Here is a 25,220-nt window from a genome sequence, read left to right as displayed (position 1 = left end):
TGTGACTGTCAGGAAACCAGATCAGTTGATCAATTTGTGAATACAAGAAGAGACTTTCATCATTTTAACACGCTATAAAAATAAAAGTGTAAGAGCTGTGTTTGTGCTCGCAGCCCACACAAAATTAATATAATAAAACATCTGAGATCACAAATGAAATCTTGGTGTTCTCCTTGGTGCAAGATTTATTTATTTATTTTTGGCTGGTTTCTCCACAGCGATAAATATGAGCTGGAACATTTTAGCACTCGACAGAAGCCAAGCGGCAGCGTTCCTCCGGTTGAAGTTGCATGTGGAGGACAAAGAGATGTTTGCTTACCCAGTGTGTCATTTTTGGTTCAACATGAATCAAAGAACTCTCCAACAATGCATGCACACACGTAAGCCCTTGCACAAAATCATGTTTTCATACAAGAAAATACCAGCATGCATTGCATCCTTCACACACAAAAAGGCCAACCTATGTCTTTTCTGAAGCATTCATTAACGAAAATAAGTAAATAAAAAATTCGAACGCACAATGCTTTGAGTCAAATGAAAACCTGAGTGGATTATCAGTGGAAAACGCGATATGTAACATCTGTGCAGTATGGACCGTGCAAGGACATGCGTCTGTGAGTGTTTGATGTGCAGCTAATGTTCACTCATTCAGCAAGTCGTTCATTCATTCTGGCTACAGTAGCGTTTACAGTACCTATGGGATAAAGACTCCGTTGTGAGTTGCAGGAAATGTGTGCTACTTCAATGTGACCCCATCATGGCGGCGCCGCCACTGAGCAGAAAGCATTTTGACAACAGCGAAACTTGCATGCATTGTTTACGTGATTGCATGACATTAAACACAATTCATTTAAAAAAGACAACTTGCTATAGTTGCGTGTTTTCCACCTCCTTAGAAAGGTGTCTGTGTGTCAATCAACAAATCCTTACTTACTTTTATGCTACGTTAACTGCTGAGGAGAAAAAAGTCACTCTGAGGCCTTCGAAGTCCAACAATGCTACAGCGGCTCACCCTCTCCCATTCAAGATGGATGATTCCAGTCAGACCCAGTGCGGCGGCCCGAAACCAAAACCTGAACATTAGACTTCATTTTACACTGTTCAGCATCAATTCCTTATGCAAACTGACAAAACAAAACCTCTGAGTTGTGGTGAAATATTATTGCTCACGTCCAACGCTATAACCAGCCAACCAATGCGTTTGTTTGTCTGTGCTTTTGTCCTTTTGGATAACCACGTGCACATGGTTGTGACTGTGTGTCTGTGCTTGGTTCATAAGACTGTTTGTCTTCACAGTTCATGAGTCTGGGGTCAGTGTTAAAATGACACTCACTGTGCTGCCTGTCCGTCCTCGCCGCACAGTTTGATTTTTGCAGTCACGTGCTGTTGTATCGTTCGGTTCAGTCACACCGGCTAACGTTTAACTATGAATCCTCCGAACGGATCTGTCCGCACACGAATCAGACACTGTCTTTACTCCGCTTCGTTCACTTCATTTTGCTTCTGTGAGGCGCTTCAGCAAACAGAGTGCACAAAGTTTACAGAGGATCATATTTGGTCAAATTATCTAAGTTTTATTGCTGAATATTGTTTGGGTTTCACAAACATCCTCTTAATAACATTTTTTTTTTTTTTGCCTTTGCATGTTGAAATTACTGTGTAAGAAGCAAATTTTAGTTCTGAAATGGCTAAAGGTCCTGGTTGCTGTGGGATACACGCCCCCTACAGGCAGTTAGTGCTCTGTGCAACACGCCAACCTTGTCAGCTCTAACAGCATTCTGAACAGCAGCTCCTTTCCATTTAAAGTGACAGGCACACATACAGTTTTTTTTAAAGATTTGAAAACTGTAAATTACACCAAAGAGTTTATGTTTTAATCACCATGTGTTAGTTTGTCCATTTGTCTGACTTGTAGTAGTATTAAGCAAAAAGTACCAGGTTAATTTTCACCACCCTCCTTGTTTTTATTATATTATCCAGAAATACTTATGAAAAATATTTCAGGTGTATCATTGCAATAATGTCTATTTAGTGTGGATGTAGGTAAAAGTTCAGATCCGGTGGAACAACATATACATATATATATATATATATATATATATATATATATATATATATATATATATATATATATATATATATATATATATATATATATATTATCAGGGATCTTAATTCAATCACAAATGCCTTGATTCTGCCAGGTGTGGCTTTATGACATCACGTGTGTGCCATCATGCACTCAGCTTCAGATCCCGCAGGCTGTGTTTCAGGAGCGGCTCCTTTATTTAATTGTTGATTTGGTCATTTTCCTTGAATGTTGTGCTTCTGCTCTGGCTGAGTCGCCTACACAGCCGCATGGTTTCTTTCCTTGTTTTAATCAGGTTTAATGTTGTTGCTGCTGTTTGCTTCTGTTTGTTTGTTTGTTTTTCAGCATCCCCACAGCAGATCCAGCAGAGATCCACACTGGGATTTGGCACAAGTTTTATGCCAGATTCCCTTCCGGACACAATTCCAGTTTTACCTGGAGAAACACACACAGCCCCTGGTGTTCCCGAGGTCTCCCATCCAAGTACTAACTAGGACCCATTCTGCTTAGCTTCTGAGTTCTGACAGGATCAGGCTCACACAGATCTGCTAATATTATTATTAATGAAGTGAAATATGATCCCAAGTTGACGCAAGGTGTTTAATTTTGAAACTTTACCAGATTCACTATGCCATTTGTGTGTTGGCTTCTTGTCTGGTTTGATTGGTTCTATGCAGCTTGACAAGGTGTGCTGTCATTTCGGCTGCTCCCGTCTCGGGACGGGGTCGCCACAGCGGATACAGCCAGATCCACATTGGTAATTGGCACAAGTTTTATGCCGGATGCCCTTCCTGACGCAACTCCAGTATCACCCAGAGAAACACACACAGCCGCTGGTCTTCCAAAGAAGTCTCCCATCCAAGTACTAACCAGATGCTGCACCGCTTAGCTTCTGAGATCTCCCGTCAGATCTATGCAGCTTGACAAGCATTTTGTCAAAAATTGACTTGGCACATATTCTCCCAGAGAGGAACAGAGGTCCACTTCTGAGTCCCGCCTGAAATGTGCCGCGCTGCTGCTGGTGGAATCACAAGCACTGTATAGAATGGCAGCAATCAGTGCAGGCCTTCGTGGCACAGCCATGGAGCGGCGCAGATGTGGCGTGGTACAGGTTTAACAAGGCGCAGTTGTGGTGCGGTGCAGGGCTAGCGAGGCGCAGCTGTGGCATGGTGCAGGCGTAGCGAGGCGTAGCGAGGCGCACTTGTGGCGCGGTGTGGGCAAAGCGAGGTGCAGCTGTGGCGCGGTGCAGGCGTAGCGAGGTGCCCTTGTGGCGCGGTGCGGGCAAAGCAAGGCGCAGCTGTGGCACGGTGCAGGTGTAGCGGGGTGCACTTCTGGCAAGATGCAGGCGTACCGAGGCGCAGTTGTGGTGCAGTCATGGCGCAGTGCAGGCCAAGCGCAACACAGATGAAGTGTAGCATAGACAAGGCACGATGCAGATGCATCATTTGGAATTTGGGGGAAATGAGACTGGCATTACATATCATCAGAGCGAAGTACTGGCCTCGATGGTGGTCTGTAATCTCTGAATGCCCTTCTAGTTTTTTTTAATGGATGCTTCAGCTCCATCTTAGTGGGGTATTTGTTTCACTACAAGCTTTAAAATCAGTTTTTTGGACACCTAGCAGCCTTTATTAGCTCCCTGAAAATGTTTCTAACTTGAGTCCATTAAAGCAGTTGATGGAGGAGTTATACAACCCCTGGCAAAAATTATAGAATCACCGGCCTCGGAGGATGGTCATTCAGTTGTTTAATTTTGTAGAAAAAAGCAGATCACAGACATGACACAAAACTAAAGTCATTTCAAATGGCAACTTTCTGGCTTTAAGAAACACTATAAGAAATCAATAAAAAAATATTATGGCAGTCAGTAACGGTTACTTTTTTAGACCAAGCAGAGGAAAAAAATATGGAATCACTCAATTCTGAGGAAAAAATTATGGAATCACCCTGTAAATTTTCATCCTCAAAACTAACACCTGCATCAAATCACATCTGCTCGTTGACATTGACCCTATGTCATGACATTGACCCTACGTGTCTTCTTGCAAGGAATGTTTTCGCAGTTTTTACTCTATGGCAAGATGCATTATCATCTTGAAAAATGATTTCATCATCCCCAAACATCCTTTCAATTGTCCAAAATATCAACGTAAACTTGTGCATTTATTGATGATGTAATGACAGCCATCTCCCCAGTGCCTTTACCTGACATGCAACCCCATATCATCAATGACTGTGGAAATTTACATGTTCTCTTCAGGCAGTCATCTTTATAAATCTCATTGGAACGGCACCAAACAAAAGTTCCAGCATCACCTTGCCCAACGCAGATTCGAGATTCATCACTGAATATGACTTTCATCCAGTCATCCACAGTCCATGACTGCTTTTCCTTAGCCCATTGTAACCTTGTTTTTTTTCTGTTTAGGTGTTAATGATGGCTTTCGTTTAGCTTTTCTGTATGTAAATTCCATTTCCATTAGGCGGTTTCTTACAGTTCGGTCACAGACGTTGACTCCAGTTTCCTCCCATTCATTCCTCATTTGTTTTGTTGTGCATTTTTCGATTTTTGAGACATATTGCTTTAAGTTTTCTGTCTTGACGCTTTGATGTCTACCTTGGTCTACCAGTATGTTTGCCTTTAACAACCTTCTCATGTTGTTTGTATTTGGTCCAGAGATTAGACACAGCTGACTGTGAACAACCAACATCTTTTGCAGCATTGCATGATGATTTACTCTCTTAAGAGTTTGATAATCCTCTCCTTTGTTTCAATTGACATATCTCGTGTTGGAGCCATGATTCATGTCAGTCCACTTGGTGCAACAGCTCTCCAAGGTGTGTTCACTCCTTTTTAGATGCAGACTAACGAGCAGATCTGATATGATGCAGGTGTTAGTTTTGGGGATGAAAATTTACAGGGTGATTCCATAATTTTTTCCTCAGAATTGAGTGATTCCATATTTTTTTCCTCTGCTTGGTCTAAAAAAGTAACCATTACTGACTGCCACAATCTTTTTTCTTGATTTCTTATAGTGTTTCTTAAAGCCAGAAAGTTGCCATTTGAAATGACTTTAGTTTTGTGTCATGTCTGTGATCTGCTTTTTTTCTACAAAATTAAACAACTGAATTAACATCCTCCGAGGCCGGTGATTCCATAATTTTTGCCAGGGGTTGTAAATGCTGATGGAAAAGACTGTGGTTTCCTGCATCTCGACTGCAGCTACGGAAAAAGACGTGACATGCACAAACAAGAAAAAATGATGGAAGCAGGTAATAAAAGTCTAAAACCCTCCCACAGTGGGGCGGGGGGAAGAAAAATCAATTTTTGTGTTGTGGACGTGCTGCATAATGAAATCAATCGACCGCTTCCTGGAGGAAAGACTCCTTTTGTCTGAAAAACACAAAGAGACTCAGTTCCCTAAAGCATGCTCAAAGTCAAAGCACCAAAGGAACGACACAAGAAGCAAGCTTCATCCATGGAGGGAAGACATCAGACGGAACACTCACGAGCAGGCGAGCACGGCGGCATCCTCATTCCAGCACTGAGCACGCCGTGACATCATAGGGGCAACAAGCCAATCAGGGTTGCAAGACTCAGCGCCAAACCGGAAGCAAGAATCACATGCAGTAGAGAAGAATACATACACACACGCTCACACGCACGCACAGCGACACGTGTCCACGTAAGCATAGAGTGCATATATCACACTGAAAAAGGTCCCGTGAAAGAAGCGTTGGTCGGCTCAGCTGTTCACATAAAGATCCACAGAGAGAAAAATACTGTTTTTTTTGTTGTTCTTTTTTTTTTCTGCCTGTCATGTTGGGTTTGTCAGAAAGCACTCAGCTGGGGAGAATAGGGTCCTTAAAACGGTCCATGGCCAAACTGTGGGCCAATTCCGTACCGAGCGCCTTCAGTTTTTGGATAATGATGGTTGAAGATGTCAAAGGTCATGCACCAGCAGTCATCATGCGATTACAGTTCACAGGAAGCACTTTTGTTGCTTTTTCTGGATTATTTTACTCACATTTATGTTTCTTTTTGTATAAAAAAAATTCATGCCTTAGTCTAGTTGATATTTTCTTTACAAATGTTATAAAACTACAAGTTGAACTTCTTTTTTCATCTTCTTCTTTTCATTTAGTTCGTGGTGCACCGGGACCTCTCTGAGGATCGTAATGTGCTCGTCTTCTTCAGTGTCGTCAGTCTTTGAACACGTCTTCTTCACGGTACATTCTCATTTTCTTCTGCGGTCCGGTTGCATTTTTGTGGAAGATGATTTGGCAGTAGCTATCTGCGCCTGTAAAATGTAAAGAGATGTGATTAAACACAAAATACACAATCAAAGGAACACAGTACACCTCAATATGAGTTAAAACACTGTAAAAAGTTTTTTTTTTTTTTTTTTTTTTTTTGCAAGTTTGGGGGGGGTCCTGCATCTTATATTCTGGTGCAACATTTATGTATTTATTATTATTATTATTTTTATTATTATTATTATTTATATCAGGATTTCCCAGGAATCAATACAAAAGTACGCCAGTTAGGTTGCTCCCTTGTTTTTCACTCGGGGTCGCCACAGCAAATCCGAGGTGGATCTGCATGTTGATTTGGCACAAGTTTTATGCCGGATGCCCTTTCTGACACAACTCCAGGTTACATGGAGAAATGTGGCAGGGGTGGGGTTTCAACCTGTTGGAGTCAGTGGCTGCAAAGAAAACCTGCACCCTCATGGCTCTTTCTGGAACAGGTTGCCTACCCCTTCTCTAGTGTGATGGGGTATAAGATAGCAGTTTGAGCCAACTTTTAAATCTATTTGATGGAACTATAATGTACTCATATGTGAGAATTTAAAATGCATACACAGCCAGGTGCATTCGATGTTCTCAGTGTATGTGTGAATATGAGCAGCTGTAAAATTATGAAAAAAATTCACCTTTCGTACAAGCGCATGTCCATGTTCATCATGTTCAGCAACATAGTCCTCTTTCTTCTCATCTCTCTGCACAAACACAAGGTATTTTAAGTCTAAATGCAAATTACAAACACACACGTGTGCGAGCAATAAGTTTATTCCATGCACATGTAAAACTAAATGAAAAACTCTTTGATTTGGAAAAATTCCCTCATGTGTTGCATCACACAACACATTTTTTAAAATCATGTTGTGACTTCATCAAAATCCTTCATTTTGATGACTGTTATTTGGTGACATTAGCACTGCAGATGAGTGTATGATAAAAAAAAAAAATCTAACTACAGTAAAACTCGCATATAATGGATTCAGGTGGACCATGAAATTTTGTCTATTATAATTGAAATCTGTTATTTGTATAAAATGGACAAAATCTGTTTTTTTCTCTGTCTGCTGTGGAGTGGTACCTTTAAATGCTAATGCTCGATTTATGCTTCTACAACTTCGTAACTCTTTGGCTATGGAATGACGCTGACATGCACATGACCCTTTTAAAGTTCGCCATCGTGTCTTTATGCAATTTGCCACAAAAACAGCGGCTTTTTCTGGGTTAATTTGTCCCTCAATGAGTTTCTTTATACAATCATCAACCTCCAAATCAAAGGTAAGGTGTACAATTTCCTCCATGAACTGCAGGTCATTTGAGCATCTTTTTCTGACTCTGTGATGTAAAGTTGGTCATATTTGCGGGCACACTGCAAAAATTATTAAATATGACGGGACAAGAAGGAGTGAAAATGTAAAAGTGACAAATAACAGCCCATTGTGGTCTCAGTCATTTAGCAGGTACACATCATGGGGAAGGTTCGCAGCCACGCAGAAGACTCTGATCTAAACTTCTTTGGTTCATCATATCCAAGGATATGTGTGAAACCTAACACCATATTACAGTGCAGGAAACAAGCAGCATTTGATTAATAATTGCCAGCCTTGAATAAAGGCCTGCCTCGTTTAGGTGCTGGTGTCACAGACCCAACGGTCCCCCCTAAAAATCGGTCCACCCTGCCTTCACTGTGCATGCGTCATTTCGGAGCTGAGCAGCTCGTCTGAGAAAGAGTCTCCTCACCCAAAGCGATCAAATGGATTAATGGGATTATTAACCATCAGATGACAAAGTAGAACCTCTTAAATCATTTTAAAGTCAGTTTTAAGCAGAAACAAGGCTGTTTTAAACAGAAATGAGGCAATAATCTGTGACGCTTTGAAATGACGGATGCACAGTGAATGTATCAGATAGCGGCTTGTGCTGCTCCTGTGCTCTGATCGCTTCCCCCGTCTTTTATGATGTAATAGTGCTGAATTTATGTGGAAATGATTGTTTTACAAAAGCTTCAGATATCTATCGCTGAGATAGATGATGACTGGAGAGCAATTTTAAGCAGAAACGAGGTGTTAATCCATGGACTGCGGCTAATGACGCATGCGCAGTGAAGGCAGGGTGGACTGATTTTTAGGGGGAACTGTTCGGCCTGTGACACCGGGTCTGAGCATGGTTTGAAAAAAATAAATGGCCGGGCTTTTAATCAAGGAAATACTGTACCCACTTTACTCAAATCAGCGAATGTCAGTGCTGAACTTGCTTTTGTACCTCTGGTACTGTGCACGTCCAGACTGCTCTGTCCGGTACATGTGAGGGGATTTTAATGGGAATACATTGCAATTGGACAGGACGTTTTGTCCAATGTGAGCGAAAATCCGTTATACAAATCAGTTATAAACGGTGCTTATTCCATGGAAAACCACACAAAAGCATTGGAACTTTTGCTTTGTCAGGTGAGTGCAAATATCTGGTTTATATGATGACGGTTTAGGCAAGTCTTACTGTATTCTAACTTGATGACCAGAAACTACAACGAAATGGACAGAATGTGCCCCCTTGAAGCACAGGCAGGCGGTCGGCGTAACAACCTGACCTGGCCCCGCCTTTGCTGCTGTTCACAGGTACGATGCCCCACCTCCTGGTGAGAGAAGCCCAGCCCCTTGTCAAAGGGTTGCGTTCCCTGTAGGAGGCGCCCTCGAAGCACATGTGTGTAACTAGTATCACACACCGGAGTGAGCAGAGCCTCCTGGGCCACGCGCATGCCCGCCGTGCTGCCGTCACGAGCCGAGGAAACGGAGCCCACCCAGCCCTGCAGCGAATCCTTTTCTGGTAGGTACGGCTGAAATGCTCCACCTCCTACAACCCTGTGAAATGAAGAGAAAAATTAAACTAGACCGGACTGTTCTGAGAATACTGGGACGCCACACCCACAGTTCAACGTATGGATCTTGGAGGGAAAGTATTACATATGCTTTATAAACAGTGAAGTTCTTCAACAATAAAGTACCTGAATTTATTTGCATAAAATAAATAAAACAAATAATTTAAGGGCAACTTCATGGTCAGTCATCACTGACATTCCACTGAACGGTTTTGGGAAGAGTCAGCCAACAAAAAGGCAGACAGGCATGACCTTGACCCCAATAACTGATTGACCTTTGGCAAATTTGACCTTAGATAGATAGATAGATAGATAGATAGATAGATAGATAGATAGATAGATAGATAGATAGATAGATAGATAGATAGATAGATAGATAGATAGATAGACAGATAGACAGACAGACAGATAGATAGATAGATAAAAAATTGACATCTGACCCCAGTGACCATGACACCACTGACTGGCCCTCACCAAATTTAACCCTGCTTCAACAATTAAAAAATCCATCTCCATACTGTGTTACGTTTCAGGGCCATCAGAGTGAGGGGGGAAAATAAATAATAATAAAAAATAAAAATATCACCTTTGACCCCACTAACCCTGATCTTTGCCAAAACAAACCCTTTAACCCCTTAACGCCCGAATTTATATAGCTGTATATAAAAAAATGTTTTGTGCGTGTTTTTGCCTTTAAGTAGATGGTAAATAATGTTGAGATTATTAATTTCACTTTTGCACAAAAACTAGATAGTAATATTGGGTATTCTGGTAATGACTTTATGTTATAATGTTATAATAATAATGATGGTATGTTGCAATTTTGCGAGCATACAGGTCAATTTGGTAAGTTGCATATTTGAGTCAGAGATTGTAGCATATATGCGACGATGGGCATTAAGGGGTTAAGGGCAATTCTGAGTTTAGTCGGCATCCGCATATCAAATTTGGTTGAAATTGGTCAAAGGATCTGGGATGAGTAGGGGTACAGACAGGCAGATAAATCAAAATTTTATTTTTGACCCCAGTGACCTTGACCTTTGCCAAAACAAACCTCTGAAGGGCAATTCTGAGGTTAGCCTACATGCATACAGTAAGTTAAAGAGTTGGACTAATAAGACAAAAAAGCTCATTGTGTGAATGTGGCTTCACGTTTGTTTGTTCTCGGTTGTGGTTTTGCGTGAGCGCTGATGTATCGCAGCGAGCAGTTGCTCCTGGCAGTGAGATGGTGGTGAGGGACGACAGACTTACCGGTTGTCTCCGTTGTGCTCCACAGGCCGGCTCAGTCCTGATGTCTCACACCGCTGGGCATAAACTTGCTGGCCTGCAACAACAGAAATCCTTTCCACTGAACCAAGCCCTACACCTCCACTTCCTCCTTTTGCTCCTCCTAGTGCTGCAAGGGCCTCCCCCCTCCTTCCATCCAACCTCTGACCTCCCAGCTGCCCATTAAGGTTGACCTTGGGAACGGCCCCACTGGCCCTCACCCTGTCCCTTTCGACCAGCGTTATTGCCGGCTCCTGAGGCGCCTCCTCATTCTCCACATCCCCTTCCTCCTCCTCCTCCTCCTCCTCCTCCTCCAGCTCCATGATGGAGCCACTGGCTCCACTGGCCCCACTGCTCGGGCGACCCAAGCTGCAAGGTAGAGAAAGCGTGGCTCCTTCTGAGTCATCGGCCCGACTGCTGCCCTCCAGTGACGAGTCCTCCACTGTAACCAGTGATGGGCTGATGCCTGCCGGCCACACCTGAACATCCGACATCTCCATTAATGTGTCTTCTTCTGTGGTTGCAATGGGGGCACACTCAAGGCTGGAGACCTCCTGCCAGTAAGGCTCCACGCCAAGCGGCGAGGGCAGGCTGTATTGCATGGAGGCTGGGGACAGCATGTCCTCCTGCACCAGCCCGTAACCTAGAGGGAAAGACAGGGACGAAACAAGAAAAAGAACTAACACCTCGCAGGCACAGCGGGAGCAACACAGGGAACGTCCAACTTTTCTCTGCCTACAAGGGAAGCAGTGTTGGCCGAACCGTGTCCCAACGCAGGAGGAGAAACACAAGAGTATGACTTGAACCGCATTAAATACCTCCACCAATGACTCTGGTTAACAGACTGTTAGCATGACTCAAGAAATGTCTGACGCAACTGTGCAAAAACTCTAAATCATTTCAAAGCATTGCAAGGTATTGACTTTGGAAGTCTGAATATGTTTTTAGTTTAAGAAGAAGAAAACCCTGTTTAGACCTTTGCTTATCTTAGAATACCATAAATGAGAGTCTACAACTCCCCTGGATGGGACGCCAGTCAATCACACATTACTTCCCCCAACCAAGGCAGGAACTCATTTAAAGCTAAGTGGACTGGGACAATGCAGATTAAGTGTCTTGTCCAAGTACACAGACCAGGAATCAAACCAAGGTTGTCTTATTTCCAATGAGTTTCTACTTTGGTTTGGAAAGTAACCTGGGTGGGACTGACATGCTGTCCAGAGGGAATCATACACTCTCATCTGCTTCACCCTATAGAATCCACAAGGACAGGCCCCAACTGGCCTCAGGCATGGAAAGGACTTATTTAATTCAGGGCAATTCAGTTTAGATTTTCCAATAAACAAATGATTCCTGGAAGCACAAGAAGATTCTGTTATGCCTGAATCACACTTCAAGTGTCCAGACGTGGTTCACACACTACAGCCACGCATGTGTGTGTATTTACACTAGATTGTGTTTCAGGTGCATCGCTGATCAGTCTGTCCACATAATTTGTCTGTGATAATGGCTTTTATTCCACACTCTGTATGTTTTGTGACAGTATTTTTGGACCGAATTTTTACAGAGGGTGACCACTTTGGGCTTTTGTGTGTGTATGTGTGTGTGTGAATGCTTTTTTTACTAAATACAAATAGAGTCACCAGCTGCATTTCCTTTGTTAGATTATTTTTATAATCCTGATCGTTTGAGTCCCAGATCTCCGTGTGGGTTTAATTGAGGAGTGTTGGGAAAACTGAAGAGCCGAAAGTCACTGCTAGTAGCAGACAGCAGTCATGTGACATTTTTCAGTGACCAAAATGGTTTAAAACAAATAGCTATAATTTTTTATATGTTTCATGTCTATAACGTCTTTCACAGTCACGAAAAATCTGAGTAAAAGGTGCAAAATATTTCATGTCTCTGGTATTTTCTGGTACACATGATACAACACAGCATCCGGGACACTTTGCTCATGTGTGAGATGTGCAAGGTTTTAATTTTTTTAAAATGGATGCCGAAAGGAAAATCAACACACAACACATCCATGATGCACTTGTGACACTTGCAGTGTGTTTCAGTTTTTAGCAGGATATCTTAAAAGCCAGTGACTATATCTTTACAAAACTTCTTGAAATGGTTCAATTTGCACCACAGTAGAAACAGTGACATTCTGAAATGGAACCAGATAAAACGACAGAGGCCTTGGCGGAGGGACATGCTGTTGTTTTGCTGGTTTTGGATGCTATCGTTGGGACACAGCAGTAAGAGTGCAGTGAGGGATGAAGGAGTTTGGTGGATCATCCGTGTCTGTAAGGTGACTGGTTCAAAAGAGTGAATCTGAAGCACAAACGCTGTGTTCCTTCATAAGAGAGAAAACGTGAGCGTTAGCTTGTGTGTTTGGTTGGCACGATATTCATCCCCTCATCATGGCAGACACCGCTGGGGAGCGAGGTTTTAACAAGTTACACTAAAATCATCCAATCAGTGTCACAGCTGTTGGTCGGTGGAGACCGTGAGTGATGTGGACCATCAGAATCCAATAAAATAGATGTGACGTGATGGATAAACTGTAACATAAAATAATCTGCAGGTATCACTGGATAAATGTACCATCATTTTATAGCCACAACAGCTGCACTTTCTGGTTATTTTCACCTGTGTTTTAAAGTGGAGCTTCTTTAGATTAAAGGCACACACATGTCTGTTGTTTTTGCAGACATTCAGATGGTACGAAGAACTTTGTTTTTGCTGATACGTATACCAGCAGGAGTGCTATCAATACCAACGCTGCACTGCAACGTGTCCATTATCGTCCCAACCCTCGTCACAGGCCTGCAGGTGGGAGTCAGTAGCATCTTGCACATTCAGAACAGGAAAATAATGCAGGTTGCTGTTGCTCGTGCATTCACATCACAGTCATGCATCTGCACAGAATGCCTGCATTCCAAAGCATTGAAATAAATGCATTCATACATGCAATCACACACACACACACACACACACACACACACACACACACACACACACACACACACACACACACACACACACACACACACACACACACACACACACACACACACACACATATATATATGGAAAAAAATAATTTCAAGCATTTATGTGCTGTTTTTTTTTTTTTAAACAGACTAACATATGACTTCCTGGTTGCAGCAGGTGTTTCTTCATTGAGCCTATTTACACGCATTAAACGTTATCCAACGTATATGTGCAGTTATTGCACTGACGCTGCTGCTGTAAATTAAGATAATGGATTGTAAGTCAAAGAGCAACAGCTTAAAGCATGTGCACCTTAAAACTACACCTGCAGACAAGCTCACAAATGCAGACATATTTATTTATCCCACAATCCATATTTACCATTGGGACTAAGGTGCATTAATGATTCAGATTCAATGTTCAATCATCCTCAGCAGCAGTAATTTCATCAACTTTGTATCAATTTATTTATTTAATTGTTTTTAAAATCAAAAATAATTATATTGATTTTTCATGGCACTTTTTTGTTGTTCCTGTTGTTGGATTTGTTTGATTTTGGCTGGATTTTAAATTCCAAAAAATTTAATTATATCCTAACAAATGCTTACTACTGCATTAACTGTCAATTACTGCACACTTATTGCCAAGTGTTACCAATGTATGAATAAATACATGTTCATTAATGAAATTACATACAGAAAATATCGGAAAAAATATACTGGACATGTATGTGACTGATGATTATCATATTATTTTTGTTGTTTTTTTTGTATTAATGTTCTGATTGTTTGAGTAACTGAAATTTCAGTATGTTACACGTAAACCATTTTATTTATTTTCCTTTGGAAAACAAAAGAGAAAAAAGTGGAAAAGCGAAAGCAAAACTGAAATATTTAATAATTTCTAAAACACATTTAAATATGATGATTCATTTTGGTTGTTATCATTCTTGAACAAAAACTACAAACACAAACAAAGCTCCCTGACTCAGTACGGCATTTTAACAGTGACTAACATCCGAAAACTTTCATATAAAAAATAATAATATTCCACAAAGGAAATAATTAATATATAATATAAAACAGCATTCAGGCAAGAATGAAAAACACCACAGAGTTTAGATCAGTGCTTCATACTGTAGTAACACTTCTCCAGAGAGACACGAACAAATTTAACATACTGTAATTGATATAATTTTACAGAAATTGCCCCTTTTTTAAATAAGTGCTCCAACAAAGAGGTGACATGTTTATGTCTGTTACCAGAATATGAATGTTTATGAAACTATATTGTTGATCATATCTGAAGATGTAATCAGGACTTTTATTAATATCACAATATCGGGACTTTTATGTCTATAACTAATAAAGGAAAACTAATATTTTTCTAAAAATCTTATTTAAAAAACTGAAGGGAATGTGTGCAGCACTAATCACAGATGTATTTTCTGGATTCAGATTCAGTCCTGTGAGTGCTCCAGTTTTTAAATAGAGTAAATAGTTAAGTCATAAATGATCATATCAAACGGAGACATAACAAGTTGACCCTTGCTGACCTCTTCTTGGTTTTATGATCAGCTCGATCAGTTTAAGAGGATGCTGTTATTTTTATCACAACCATTTGACATGAACCGTTGCTAAAGCTACAGGCCTGCTGATGCAAATAAAGCATCAACAAGTTCTAGAAAAAAAAAATTCAAATGTTCTGTTGTACTGTAGTTTTTTTAAGCAAAATTGACAAAATTTGCTTTATGTTGAAATACAGTCATTATAAAGTACCTATATTTCTGTGGTATATCACAAAATTACAGCTAATTTTATAGCTGGTAAAGTATTTATTTAGGGGCTATTACAGACAGCATGAACAAGGAATCACACGTGTGCATGCACAAGGTTTGAAGCTTGTGCTGCATTTTATGGAAATTGGGAAGTATGAATTTTTGTCATCCAATTGAAAGATACATGTTTCCACGTGGTTTTTGGCTTTTTTAAAAACTAGCTTTTACCAGTTTTTGCAATTTACATTCATTCCTAAGTGGCTTATATATATGAAACAATAGTGCGTTATCATCTATGGCCATAAGGTGGCACTGTCTAAATGCATGAAAAGCTGCTCCTGTATACTGAACAAGGTACTGTGATCCACTTTCCAGTGCAGTAGGTGACAATAATACACTATTACACTGAATACCAACCGATAGAGCAGAAGAACAACATTTGTTTTACAATGAACCAATCTAAGAAATCAAATCAAATCAATTTTATTTATATAACGCCAAATCACATCAAACAGTTGCCCCAAGGCGCTTTATATTGTAAGGCAAGGCCATACAATAATTACGGAAAAACCCCAACGGTCAACAGTGGGAAGGAAAAACTCCCTTTTAACAGGGAGAAACCTCCAGCAGAACCAGGCTCAGGGAGGGGCAGTCTTCTGCTGGGACTGGTTGGGGCTGAGGGAGAGAACCAGGAAAAAGACATGCTGTGGAGGGGAGCAGAGATCAATCACTAATGATTAAATGCAGAGTGGTGCATACAGAGCAAAAAGAGAAAGAAACAGTGCATCATGGGAACCCCCCAGCAGTCTAAGTCTATAGCAGTATAACTAAGGGATGGTTCAGGGTCACCTGATCCAGTCCTAACTATAAGCTTTAGCAAAAAGGAAAGTTTTAAGCCTAATCTTAAAAGTAGAGAGGGTGTCTGTCTCCCTGATCTGAATTGGGAGCTGGTTCCACAGGAGAGGAGCCTGAAAGCTGAAGGCTCTGCCTCCCATTCTATTCTTACAAACCCTAGGAACTACAAGTAAGCCTGCAGTCTGAGAGCGAAGTGCTCTATTGGGGTGATATGGTACTATGAGGTCCCTAAGATAAGATGGGACCTGATTATTCAAAACCTTATAAGTAAGAAGAAGAATTTTAAATTCTATTCTAGAATTAACAGGAAGCCAATGAAGAGAGGCCAATATGGGTGAGATATGCTCTCTCCTTCCAGTCCCCGTCAGTACTCTAGCTGCAGCATTTTGAATTAACTGAAGGCTTTTCAGGGAACTTTTAGGACAACCTGATAATAATGAATTACAATAGTCCAGCCTAGAGGAAATAAATGCATGAATTAGTTTTTCAGCATCACTCTGAGACAAGACCTTTCTAATTTTAGAGATATTGCGCAAATGCAAAAAAGCAGTCCTACATATTTGTTTAATATGCGCATTGAATGACATATCCTGATCAAAAATGACTCCAAGATTTCTCACAGTATTACTAGAGGTCAGGGTAATGTCATCCAGAGTAAGGATCTGGTTAGACACTATGTTTCTAAGATTTGTGGGGCCAAGTACAATAACTTCAGTTTTATCTGAGTTTAAAAGCAGGAAATTAGAGGTCATCCATGTCTTTATGTCTGTAAGACAATTCTGCAGTTTAGCTAATTGGTGTGTGTCCTCTGGCTTAATGGATAGATAAAGCTGGGTATCATCTGCGGAACAATGAACATTTAAGCAATGCTGTCTAATAACACTGCCTAAGGGAAACATGTATAAAGTGAATAAAATTGGTCCTAGCACAGAACCTTGTGGAACTCCATAATTAACCTTAGTCTGTGAAGAAGATTCCTCATTTACATGAACAAATTGTAATCTATTAGATAAATATGATTCAAACCACTGCAGCGCAGTGCCTTTAATACCTATGGCATGCTCTAATCTCTGTAATAAAATTTTATGGTCAACAGTATCAAAAGCAGCACTGAGGTCTAACAGAACAAGCACAGAGATGAGTCCACTGTCTGAGGCCATAAGAAGATCATTTGTAACCTTCACTAATGCTGTTTCTGTACTATGATGGATTCTAAAACCTGACTGAAACTCTTCAAATAGACCATTCCTCTGCAGATGATCAGTTAGCTGTTTTACAACTACCCTTTCAAGAATTTTTGAGAGAAAAGGAAGGTTGGAGATTGGCCTATAATTAGCTAAGATAGCTGGGTCAAGTGATGGCTTTTTAAGTAATGGTTTAATTACTGCCACCTTAAAAGCCTGTGGTACATAGCCAACTAATAAAGACAGATTGATCATATTTAAGATCGAAGCATTAATTAATGGTAGGGCTTCCTTGAGCAGCCTGGTAGGAATGGGGTCTAATAGACATGTTGATGGTTTGGAGGAAGTAACTAATGAAAATAACTCAGACAGAACAATCGGAGAGAAAGACTCTAACCAAATACCGGCATCACTGAAAGCAGCCAAAGATAACGATATGTCTTTGGGATGGTTATGAGTAATTTTTTCTCTAATAGTTAGAATTTTATTAGCAAAGAAAGTCATGAAGTCATTGCTAGTTAAAGGAATACTCGGCTCAATAGAGCTCTGACTCTTTGTCAGCCTGGCTACAGTGCTGAAAAGAAACCTGGGGTTGTTCTTATTTTCTTCAATTAGTGATTAGAAAGATGTCCTAGCTTTACAGAGGGCTTTTTTTATACAGCAACAGACTCTTTTTGCAGGCTAAGTGAAGATCTTCTAAATTAGTGAGACGCCATTTCCTCTCCAACTTACGGGTTATCTGCTTTAAGCTGCGAGTTTGTGAGTTATACCACGGAGTCAGGCACTTCTGATTTAAGGCTCTCTTTTTCAGAGGAGCTACAGCATCCAAAGTTGTCTTCAATGAGGATGTAAAACTATTGACGAGATACTCTATCTCACTCACAGAGTTTAGGTAGCTACTCTGCTCTGTGTTGGTATATGGCATTAGAGAACATAAAGAAGGAATCATATCCTTAAACCTAGTTACAGCGCTTTCTGAAAGACTTGTAGTGTAATGAAACTTATTCCCCACTGCTGGGTAGTTCATCAGAGTAAATGTAAATGTTATTAAGAAATTATCAGACAGAAGGCAGTTTTCAGGGAATACTGTTAAGTCTTCAATTTCCATACCATAAGTCAGAACAAGATCTAAGATATGATTAAAGTGGTGGGTGGACTCATTTACATTTTGAGCAAAGCCAATTGAGTCTAATAATAGATTAAATGCAGTGCTGAGGCTGTTATTCTCAGCATCTGTATGGATGTTAAAATCGCCCACTATAATTATCTTATCTGAGCTAAGCACTAAGTCAGACAAAAGGTCTGAAATTTCACAGAGAAACTCACAGTAACGACCAGGTGGACGATAGATAATAACAAATAAAACTGGTTTTTGGGACTTCCAATTTGGATGGACAAGACTAAGAGTCAAGCTTTCAAATGAATTAAAGCTCTGTCTGGGTTTTGGATTAATTAATAAGCTGGAATGGAAGATTGCTGCTAATCCTCTGCCTCGGCCCGTGCTACGAGCGTTCTGGCAGTTAGTGTGACTCGGGGGTGTTGACTCATTTAAACTAACAGATTCATCCTGCTGTAACCAGGTTTCTGTAAGGCAGAATAAATCAATATGTTGATCAATTATTATATCATTTACTAACAGGGACTTAGAAGAGAGAGACCTAATGTTTAATAGACCACATTTAACTGTTTTAGTCTGTGGTGCAGTTGAAGGTGCTATATTTTTTCTTTTTGTATTTTTATGCTTAAATAGATTTTTGCTGGTTATTGGTGGTCTGGGAGCAGGCACCCTCTCTACGGGGATGGGGTAATGAGGGGATGGCAGGGGGAGAGAAGCTGCAGAGAGGTGTGTAAGACTACAACTCTGCTTCCTGGTCCCAACCCTGGATAGTCACGGTTTGGAGGATTTAAGAAAATTGGCCAGATTTCTAGAAATGAGAGCTGCTCCATCCAAAGTGGGATGGATGCCGTCTCTCCTAACAAGACCAGGTTTTCCCCAGAAGCTTTGCCAATTATCTATGAAGCCCACCTCATTTTTTGGACACCACTCAGACAGCCAGCAATTCAAGGAGAACATGCGGCTAAACATGTCACTCCCGGTCCGATTGGGGAGGGGCCCAGAGAAAACTACAGAGTCCGACATTGTTTTTGCAAAGTTACACACCGATTCAATGTTAATTTTAGTGACCTCCGATTGGCGTAACCGGGTGTCATTACTGCCGACGTGAATTACAATCTTACCAAATTCACGCTTAGACTTAGCCAGCAGTTTCAAATTTCCTTCAATGTTGCCTGCTCTGGCCCCCGGAGGACATTTGACTATGTTGCTGGTGTCGCTAACTTCACATTTCTCAAAACAGAGTCACCAATAACCAGAGTTTGATCCTCGGCGGGTGTGTCGCCGAGTGGGGAAAAACGGTTAGAAATGCGAACGGGTTGGCGGTGTACACGGGGCTTCTGTTTAGGGCTACGCTTCCTCCTCACAGTCACCCAGTCGGCCTGCTTTCCGGCTGCTCGGGATCTGCTGGAAGGGAACTACCGGCGGCTAAGCTACCTTGGTCCGCACCGACTACAGGGGCCTGGCTAGCTGTAGAATTTTCCACGGTGCAGAGCCGAGTCTCCAATTCGCCCAGCCTGGCCTCCAAAGCTACGAATAAGCTACACTTATTACAAGTACCATTACTGCTAAAGGAGGCCGAGGAATAACTAAACATTTCACACCCAGAGCAGAAAAGTGCGGGAGAGACAGGAGAAGCCGCCATGCTAAACCGGCTAAGCACTAATAGCTGCGCTAAGCTAGTGGATTCCTAAAAACACAAAAAGTATAATGTGTAAATAATTTAGAGGTGATTCAGCAGAGGGAGTGCTTTAGTTAAGGCACGTGAAGATTACACTGTGAAACAAATCGTTATCTAGTTATCTAGATCAATCTAACTACGCAGATTAAACAGCTAACAGATCATGCTCTCAAACTGAAAGACCACGCTCTGCATTAAAAAAGAGGGACTATAACTTTCATACTATTTGGTAAGACTATAATCATTTACAAATGATGTACAAAAGAGCTGTCAAACATTTATTTACATTGCACATTTACCCCATCTATGTTCATCTGCTCAGCAGCCAAAAGAAGCAGTATACGCAAGTAATGCGTCTCATGCAATAACAAAAATTAGCTCATTAGCTTCTGCTCACTAACACGGTGTTTGTTATAAATAAATAATGTACTGACTTTTCAAACATCTAGTTACATTGCATGTATACCTCACCTATGATTGTTCAGTGGTGACAAGAAGCAGTTTACTCGGGTTTTGTGTCATTTACAATACAATATTTAGCTTGTTAGCTTCTACTTACTAACAGTGCTTGCATTATGGATAGATAATGCTCTGATTTAATTCATTGTGCTTCTTGTTGCATGAAGCAGTACTGCCACATTTCAAATATAAATTTGACTTCCTGATCCATGAAACTTATAAGCTTTTCCTTCTTCATGATGCATTTTTTGGACAGATGTGATAAATATGCTGGTGTGACTTGTAGTCCGGAAAATCCAATATATATATTCTAATAAAGTTATAATAAAACATAGACTTAACTCAGTTTGGCGAAACTACTAAAAATGTGTTACTGTAATGTTAGTATGGACAACTGACACAGCTGATGTGTGTAAGTGAAGTCTTATCTGTCCAGCAGATATTCAGTGGTGAGAACATTTTTTCACATTTTACTTATTAGCTGTGTCTGTCATTTTCTTTCTGATTCTATTTTATGCCATTCGTTCCATTTTTTAATGACAATTGAAGGTCTATCTCAGTAGCAGTGGTGTTCAAGGGTCGAAAACCCCCCGTGTCATCTATGATGTCATTTTGTTGTTGTATTTTAACCCACATGGATCAAAATCTGAAAGTGTTTCTAGAAGAAGCAAATTCTGATCATGTTGGTTACTTAAGATTGTGAATATGTTATTTGAATATTAAATAACCAAATTATAAGATTATAAGGAACTGCATCTTTAAATCTGTAATACGGACTCTCCTGTTGAAGTGAATTTTATTTCACAATGTCTGCAAAGTTGGAATCTCTGGTACTACACAGGAAATATTCATTTTGTTGGTGGTAATTCAACATGTGTGTAAGATGACAGAAGACAGTGAGTCAGCATGTGTGCGTGTGTTTCTGGGATGGAACAGGGCCGATTGACAGGCGGCTTCACAATGAGGTGAAAAAGACGAGAGAACGAGTGTTAGCATGAATCAGATGGTGATTCTAGGTTCGCCTTCCCGTCATTTAAACACAAACACAGGTTTTAAAGGCACACAGTGTGGTGACGAGAGAACACACACATACAAAGAATTATAATGAAAAAAAAAAACAAAAGAGCCCAGCACACGGATCACTGTGTGCACAGACACACAAACACACAAAAATACACCCAAACTCAACTACAAGGATGCACACTGTCAGCGCACAGGTAGAGAAATACTCACGTACATACACACAAGTAGAAAAACACACTTTACATTCAAATACCTGCTGGCAGATAAAGTTGACACAATGTTAGCAGTGACTGTGATATCTGACGTGGGCAAAATGTCATTATACTCGTATGCTCTGTTAAAGTGGCGGGTTCCAAGATGACAGTATTTATTGTTTTGTTTTGTATTGTATTGTTTCGTTTTGTATTGTATTGTATTAATTCACCCATTGCGTAATACAGGGTACGTGCCTAGGCTTCTGTGAGGGACAACTAGACAGACTAATGTGTCAAAAAATGAGTATAATTTACAGTTCTGGTTGCCCACTGTCCAATGGCATCCTGTCAGAGCAACATTGTACCATGAACTTTATGTGCTACGCAGCCGACAGCATGTTACAGAGCAGCGTTAAAAATCACATCACTGATTAACAGGAAAAGAAAAGAAAAAGTTAGTTAATACAGGATTAAAAATGAGTGAAATCCATCATTTGAACAAAGAAACATTTTGCACTGTAAAGAAACGTGAGACACTGAAAGCATGCCATGCACATAAAGATGTGATCACAAATGACAAATTATTTTAAATACAACAGTTTCCTCAATCACACTTTCTGTCTCTGTACAAACTCAGTCAAGCGTATCTGAAAATTAGTCCATCAAACAAACACAGCAACTAAACATTCTGTTCAGTCTGAACCAAGTCTTGTGATTTCCTGGTATGTATTTGGTATTAATGATGCACCGGTCCAACAGCTCTCTCTCCAGTACTGATCCAAAATGCTTTTATTAAAATAACAAACCCACTGAGGAGGAACTGATTTTGCCGTGGTGACAGGGTTTGAATTTCTTCACCTCTCATCATCAGCTCTGCTCCTGGAGATCACTACACTTATCACCTTCCCCTGCAAAAGCCTCTGCTTATTAACTAAGACAGCTGTGCTCAGCCAATCACACACTAGGAAATCCTAGTCATGACTAATCAAACTGTGGCTGTAGGAGGTACACGGCACAGCAGATGATCTTTGGGTGTGGGGTTGGTGACCCCGGTATAGACTATTTGCAGAGAGACGTACTAAATAATGACATGGGACTGTAAATATTTTTGCAGGATGGTACCCAAGATACGAGGTCTATTAGAAAAGAAACCGACCTTTTTATTTTTTAAAAAAACTATATGGATTTGAATCACGAGCGATTACGTCAGACAAGCTTGAACCCTCGTGCGCATGGGTGAGTTTTTTCACGCCTGTCGGTTGCGTCATTCGCCTGTGGGCAGGCTTTGAGTGAAGAGTGGTCCACCCCCCTCGTCGGAATTCCTTTGTCTGACTTCTTCCTGAGAGACTGGCGCTTTGCTTGATCAAAATTTTTTCAGAAACTGTGAGACACATCCAAGTGGACACCATTCGAGAAATTCAGACGGTTTTCAGTGAAAATTTTAACGGCTGATGAGAAATTATGGAGTGTTACTGTCGCTTTAAGGACTGCCCACGGAGCCAGATGGCGCGCTGCACCCCGAGCCGCTGTTGTCAGCCTGTTTCAAGCTGAAAACTTCCAAATTTAAGCCTCTGTTGACCCAGGACGTCGTGAAAGAACAGAGAAGTTTCAGAAGAGCTCGGGATCAGCAGTTTATCCGGACATTCCACTGTTAAAGGAGATTTTGTAATGAAAGACGTGCGGACGGATTCGCACGTTGGCACCCAGCCGCTCATGGCGCGGCGCCACAGCAAAACACCTCCGTGTTGATAACCAGTCATAAGTTTCAGGCGGTTTTCGATGGCTTTCAGTCGAGTGAGTATCCGAGAAATTGTTTAACAGCTGGGCATGTTCAAACTTGTCCTGTAATGCTTCCAACGGAGGTGTTTTGCTCTAATCAACTTTTTATTCAAACTACGCTGTTCTTCTGAACAATGTCTTGAACGTCCCATTTTCCTCAGGCTTTCAAAGAGAAAAGCATGTTCAACAGGTGCTGGCTTCATCCTTAAATAGGGGACACCTGATTCACACCTGTTTGTTCCACAAAATTGATGGACTCACTGACTGAATGCCACGCGACTATTATTGAGAACACCCCCTTTTCTACTTTTTTTTACTAATAGCCCAATTTCATAGCTTTAAGAGTGTGCATATCATGAATGCTTGGTCTTGTTGGATTTGTGAGAATCTACTGAATCTACTGGTACCTTGTTTCCCATGTAACAATAAGAAATATACTCAAAACCTGGATTAATCTTTTTAGTCACATAGCACTACTATTATACTGAACACTACTGTATGTAGTAGAAACACTTATTTTTTTGAGGACAGCGCTGAAAGACCCCAGTTGGCGGCCACTTGTGCCCTATTCTCCATGTAAGTCAGGAACGGCATTCCAAATCAACATGCAGATTCATATCAGATCTGCTGTGGTGACCTGGGGCTTAAAGTGCATATATCTGGTAAATGAAATGTCAAATGAGCAAACTATTCTAAATAAATAAACAATTATGAAACTATTGATGTATTGATATTTGGTGCAATGCGCTCTGATAAATTATGTCCTAAACATGAGGAATTTAGCCTGATTTCATCTGCTGCTGATGAACGCTCATAAATGTTAATTCGTGAGAAATGTGGATTTTGGTGGCATCATGAGAGGGACCACCCCCTCAGAAGTATTTATTCGCCCTATTGAGAGATCCCATAATCCCTTGCGCACCAGAGAGTTGCCTCAGTTAAAATAACACAGAGAAATCACATGACACCAATTGCAAATGAACATTATATGACCTAAATTAAATTTTTTTATGTCTTTCATAACATTTAGAACAGACTACATACAAATATTCCAAATAATCTGTGTCTGCTACGTTTTTATATATATATATATATATATATATATATATATACATACACACGAGGGCTGTCAATAAAGTAACGGTCCTTTTTATTTTTTTCAAGAACTATATGGATTTCATTCATATGTTTTTACGTCAGACATGCTTGAACCCTCGTGCGCATGCGTGAGTTTTTCCACGCCTGTCGGTGACGTCATTCGCCTGTGAGCACTCCTTGTGGGAGGAGTCGTCCAGCCCCTCGTCGGAATTCCTTTGTCTGAGAAGTTGCTGAGAGACTGGCGCGTTGTTTGATCAAAATTTTTTCTAAACCTGTGAGACACATCGAAGTGGACACGGTTCGAAAAATTAAGCTGGTTTTCAGTGAAAATTTTAACGGCTGATGAGAGATTTTGAGGTGATTCTGTCGCTTTAAGGACTTCCCACGGTGCGAGACGTCGCTCAGCGCTCTCAGCCGCCGTCGTCAGCCTGTTCAAGCTGAAAACCTCCACATTTCAGGTTCTATTGATCAATCAATCAATCAATTTTTTTATATAGCGCCAAATCACAACAAATAGTTGCCCCAAGGCGCTTTATATTGCA

At 40.8% G+C, this 25,220-nt stretch overlaps 1 protein-coding gene and 1 long non-coding RNA gene across 7 annotated transcripts in view; one reads left to right on the top strand and one right to left on the bottom strand.

The window, feature by feature from the left end:
- Window positions 1-5,901: 5,901 nt before the first annotated feature.
- The window catches only part of ank1b (ankyrin 1, erythrocytic b), a 208,679-nt gene continuing 189,360 nt past the window's right edge, over window positions 5,902-25,220 (bottom strand). For 4 of the 6 annotated variants that reach the window (XM_034192685.1, XM_034192680.1, XM_034192682.1 and 1 more), the window contains 4 exons: window positions 10,518-11,175; window positions 8,979-9,249; window positions 7,027-7,092; window positions 5,902-6,390 (listed from right to left, as the gene is read on the bottom strand). In XM_034192685.1, coding sequence (XP_034048576.1) covers window positions 6,328-6,390; window positions 7,027-7,092; window positions 8,979-9,249; window positions 10,518-11,175 — 1,058 coding nt within the window. In that variant the 3' untranslated portion in view covers window positions 5,902-6,327. The remainder of the gene's footprint in view (window positions 6,391-7,026; window positions 7,093-8,978; window positions 9,250-10,517; window positions 11,176-25,220) is intronic. The other 2 variants (XM_034192683.1, XM_034192684.1) reach the window with 1 other exon arrangement.
- LOC117529821 lies at window positions 12,455-12,987 on the top strand. The gene is made up of 2 exons (XR_004566114.1): window positions 12,455-12,650; window positions 12,700-12,987. It is a non-coding gene; the product is annotated as an uncharacterized LOC117529821 (long non-coding RNA).

This window comes from Thalassophryne amazonica, chromosome 17 (genome assembly GCF_902500255.1).
Source record: "Thalassophryne amazonica chromosome 17, fThaAma1.1, whole genome shotgun sequence".
In the NCBI taxonomy this organism is placed as follows: domain Eukaryota; kingdom Metazoa; phylum Chordata; class Actinopteri; order Batrachoidiformes; family Batrachoididae; genus Thalassophryne; species Thalassophryne amazonica.
The sequence above is the reverse complement of the archived record's forward strand: the minus strand, read 5'-3'. Positions and strand labels throughout refer to the sequence as shown.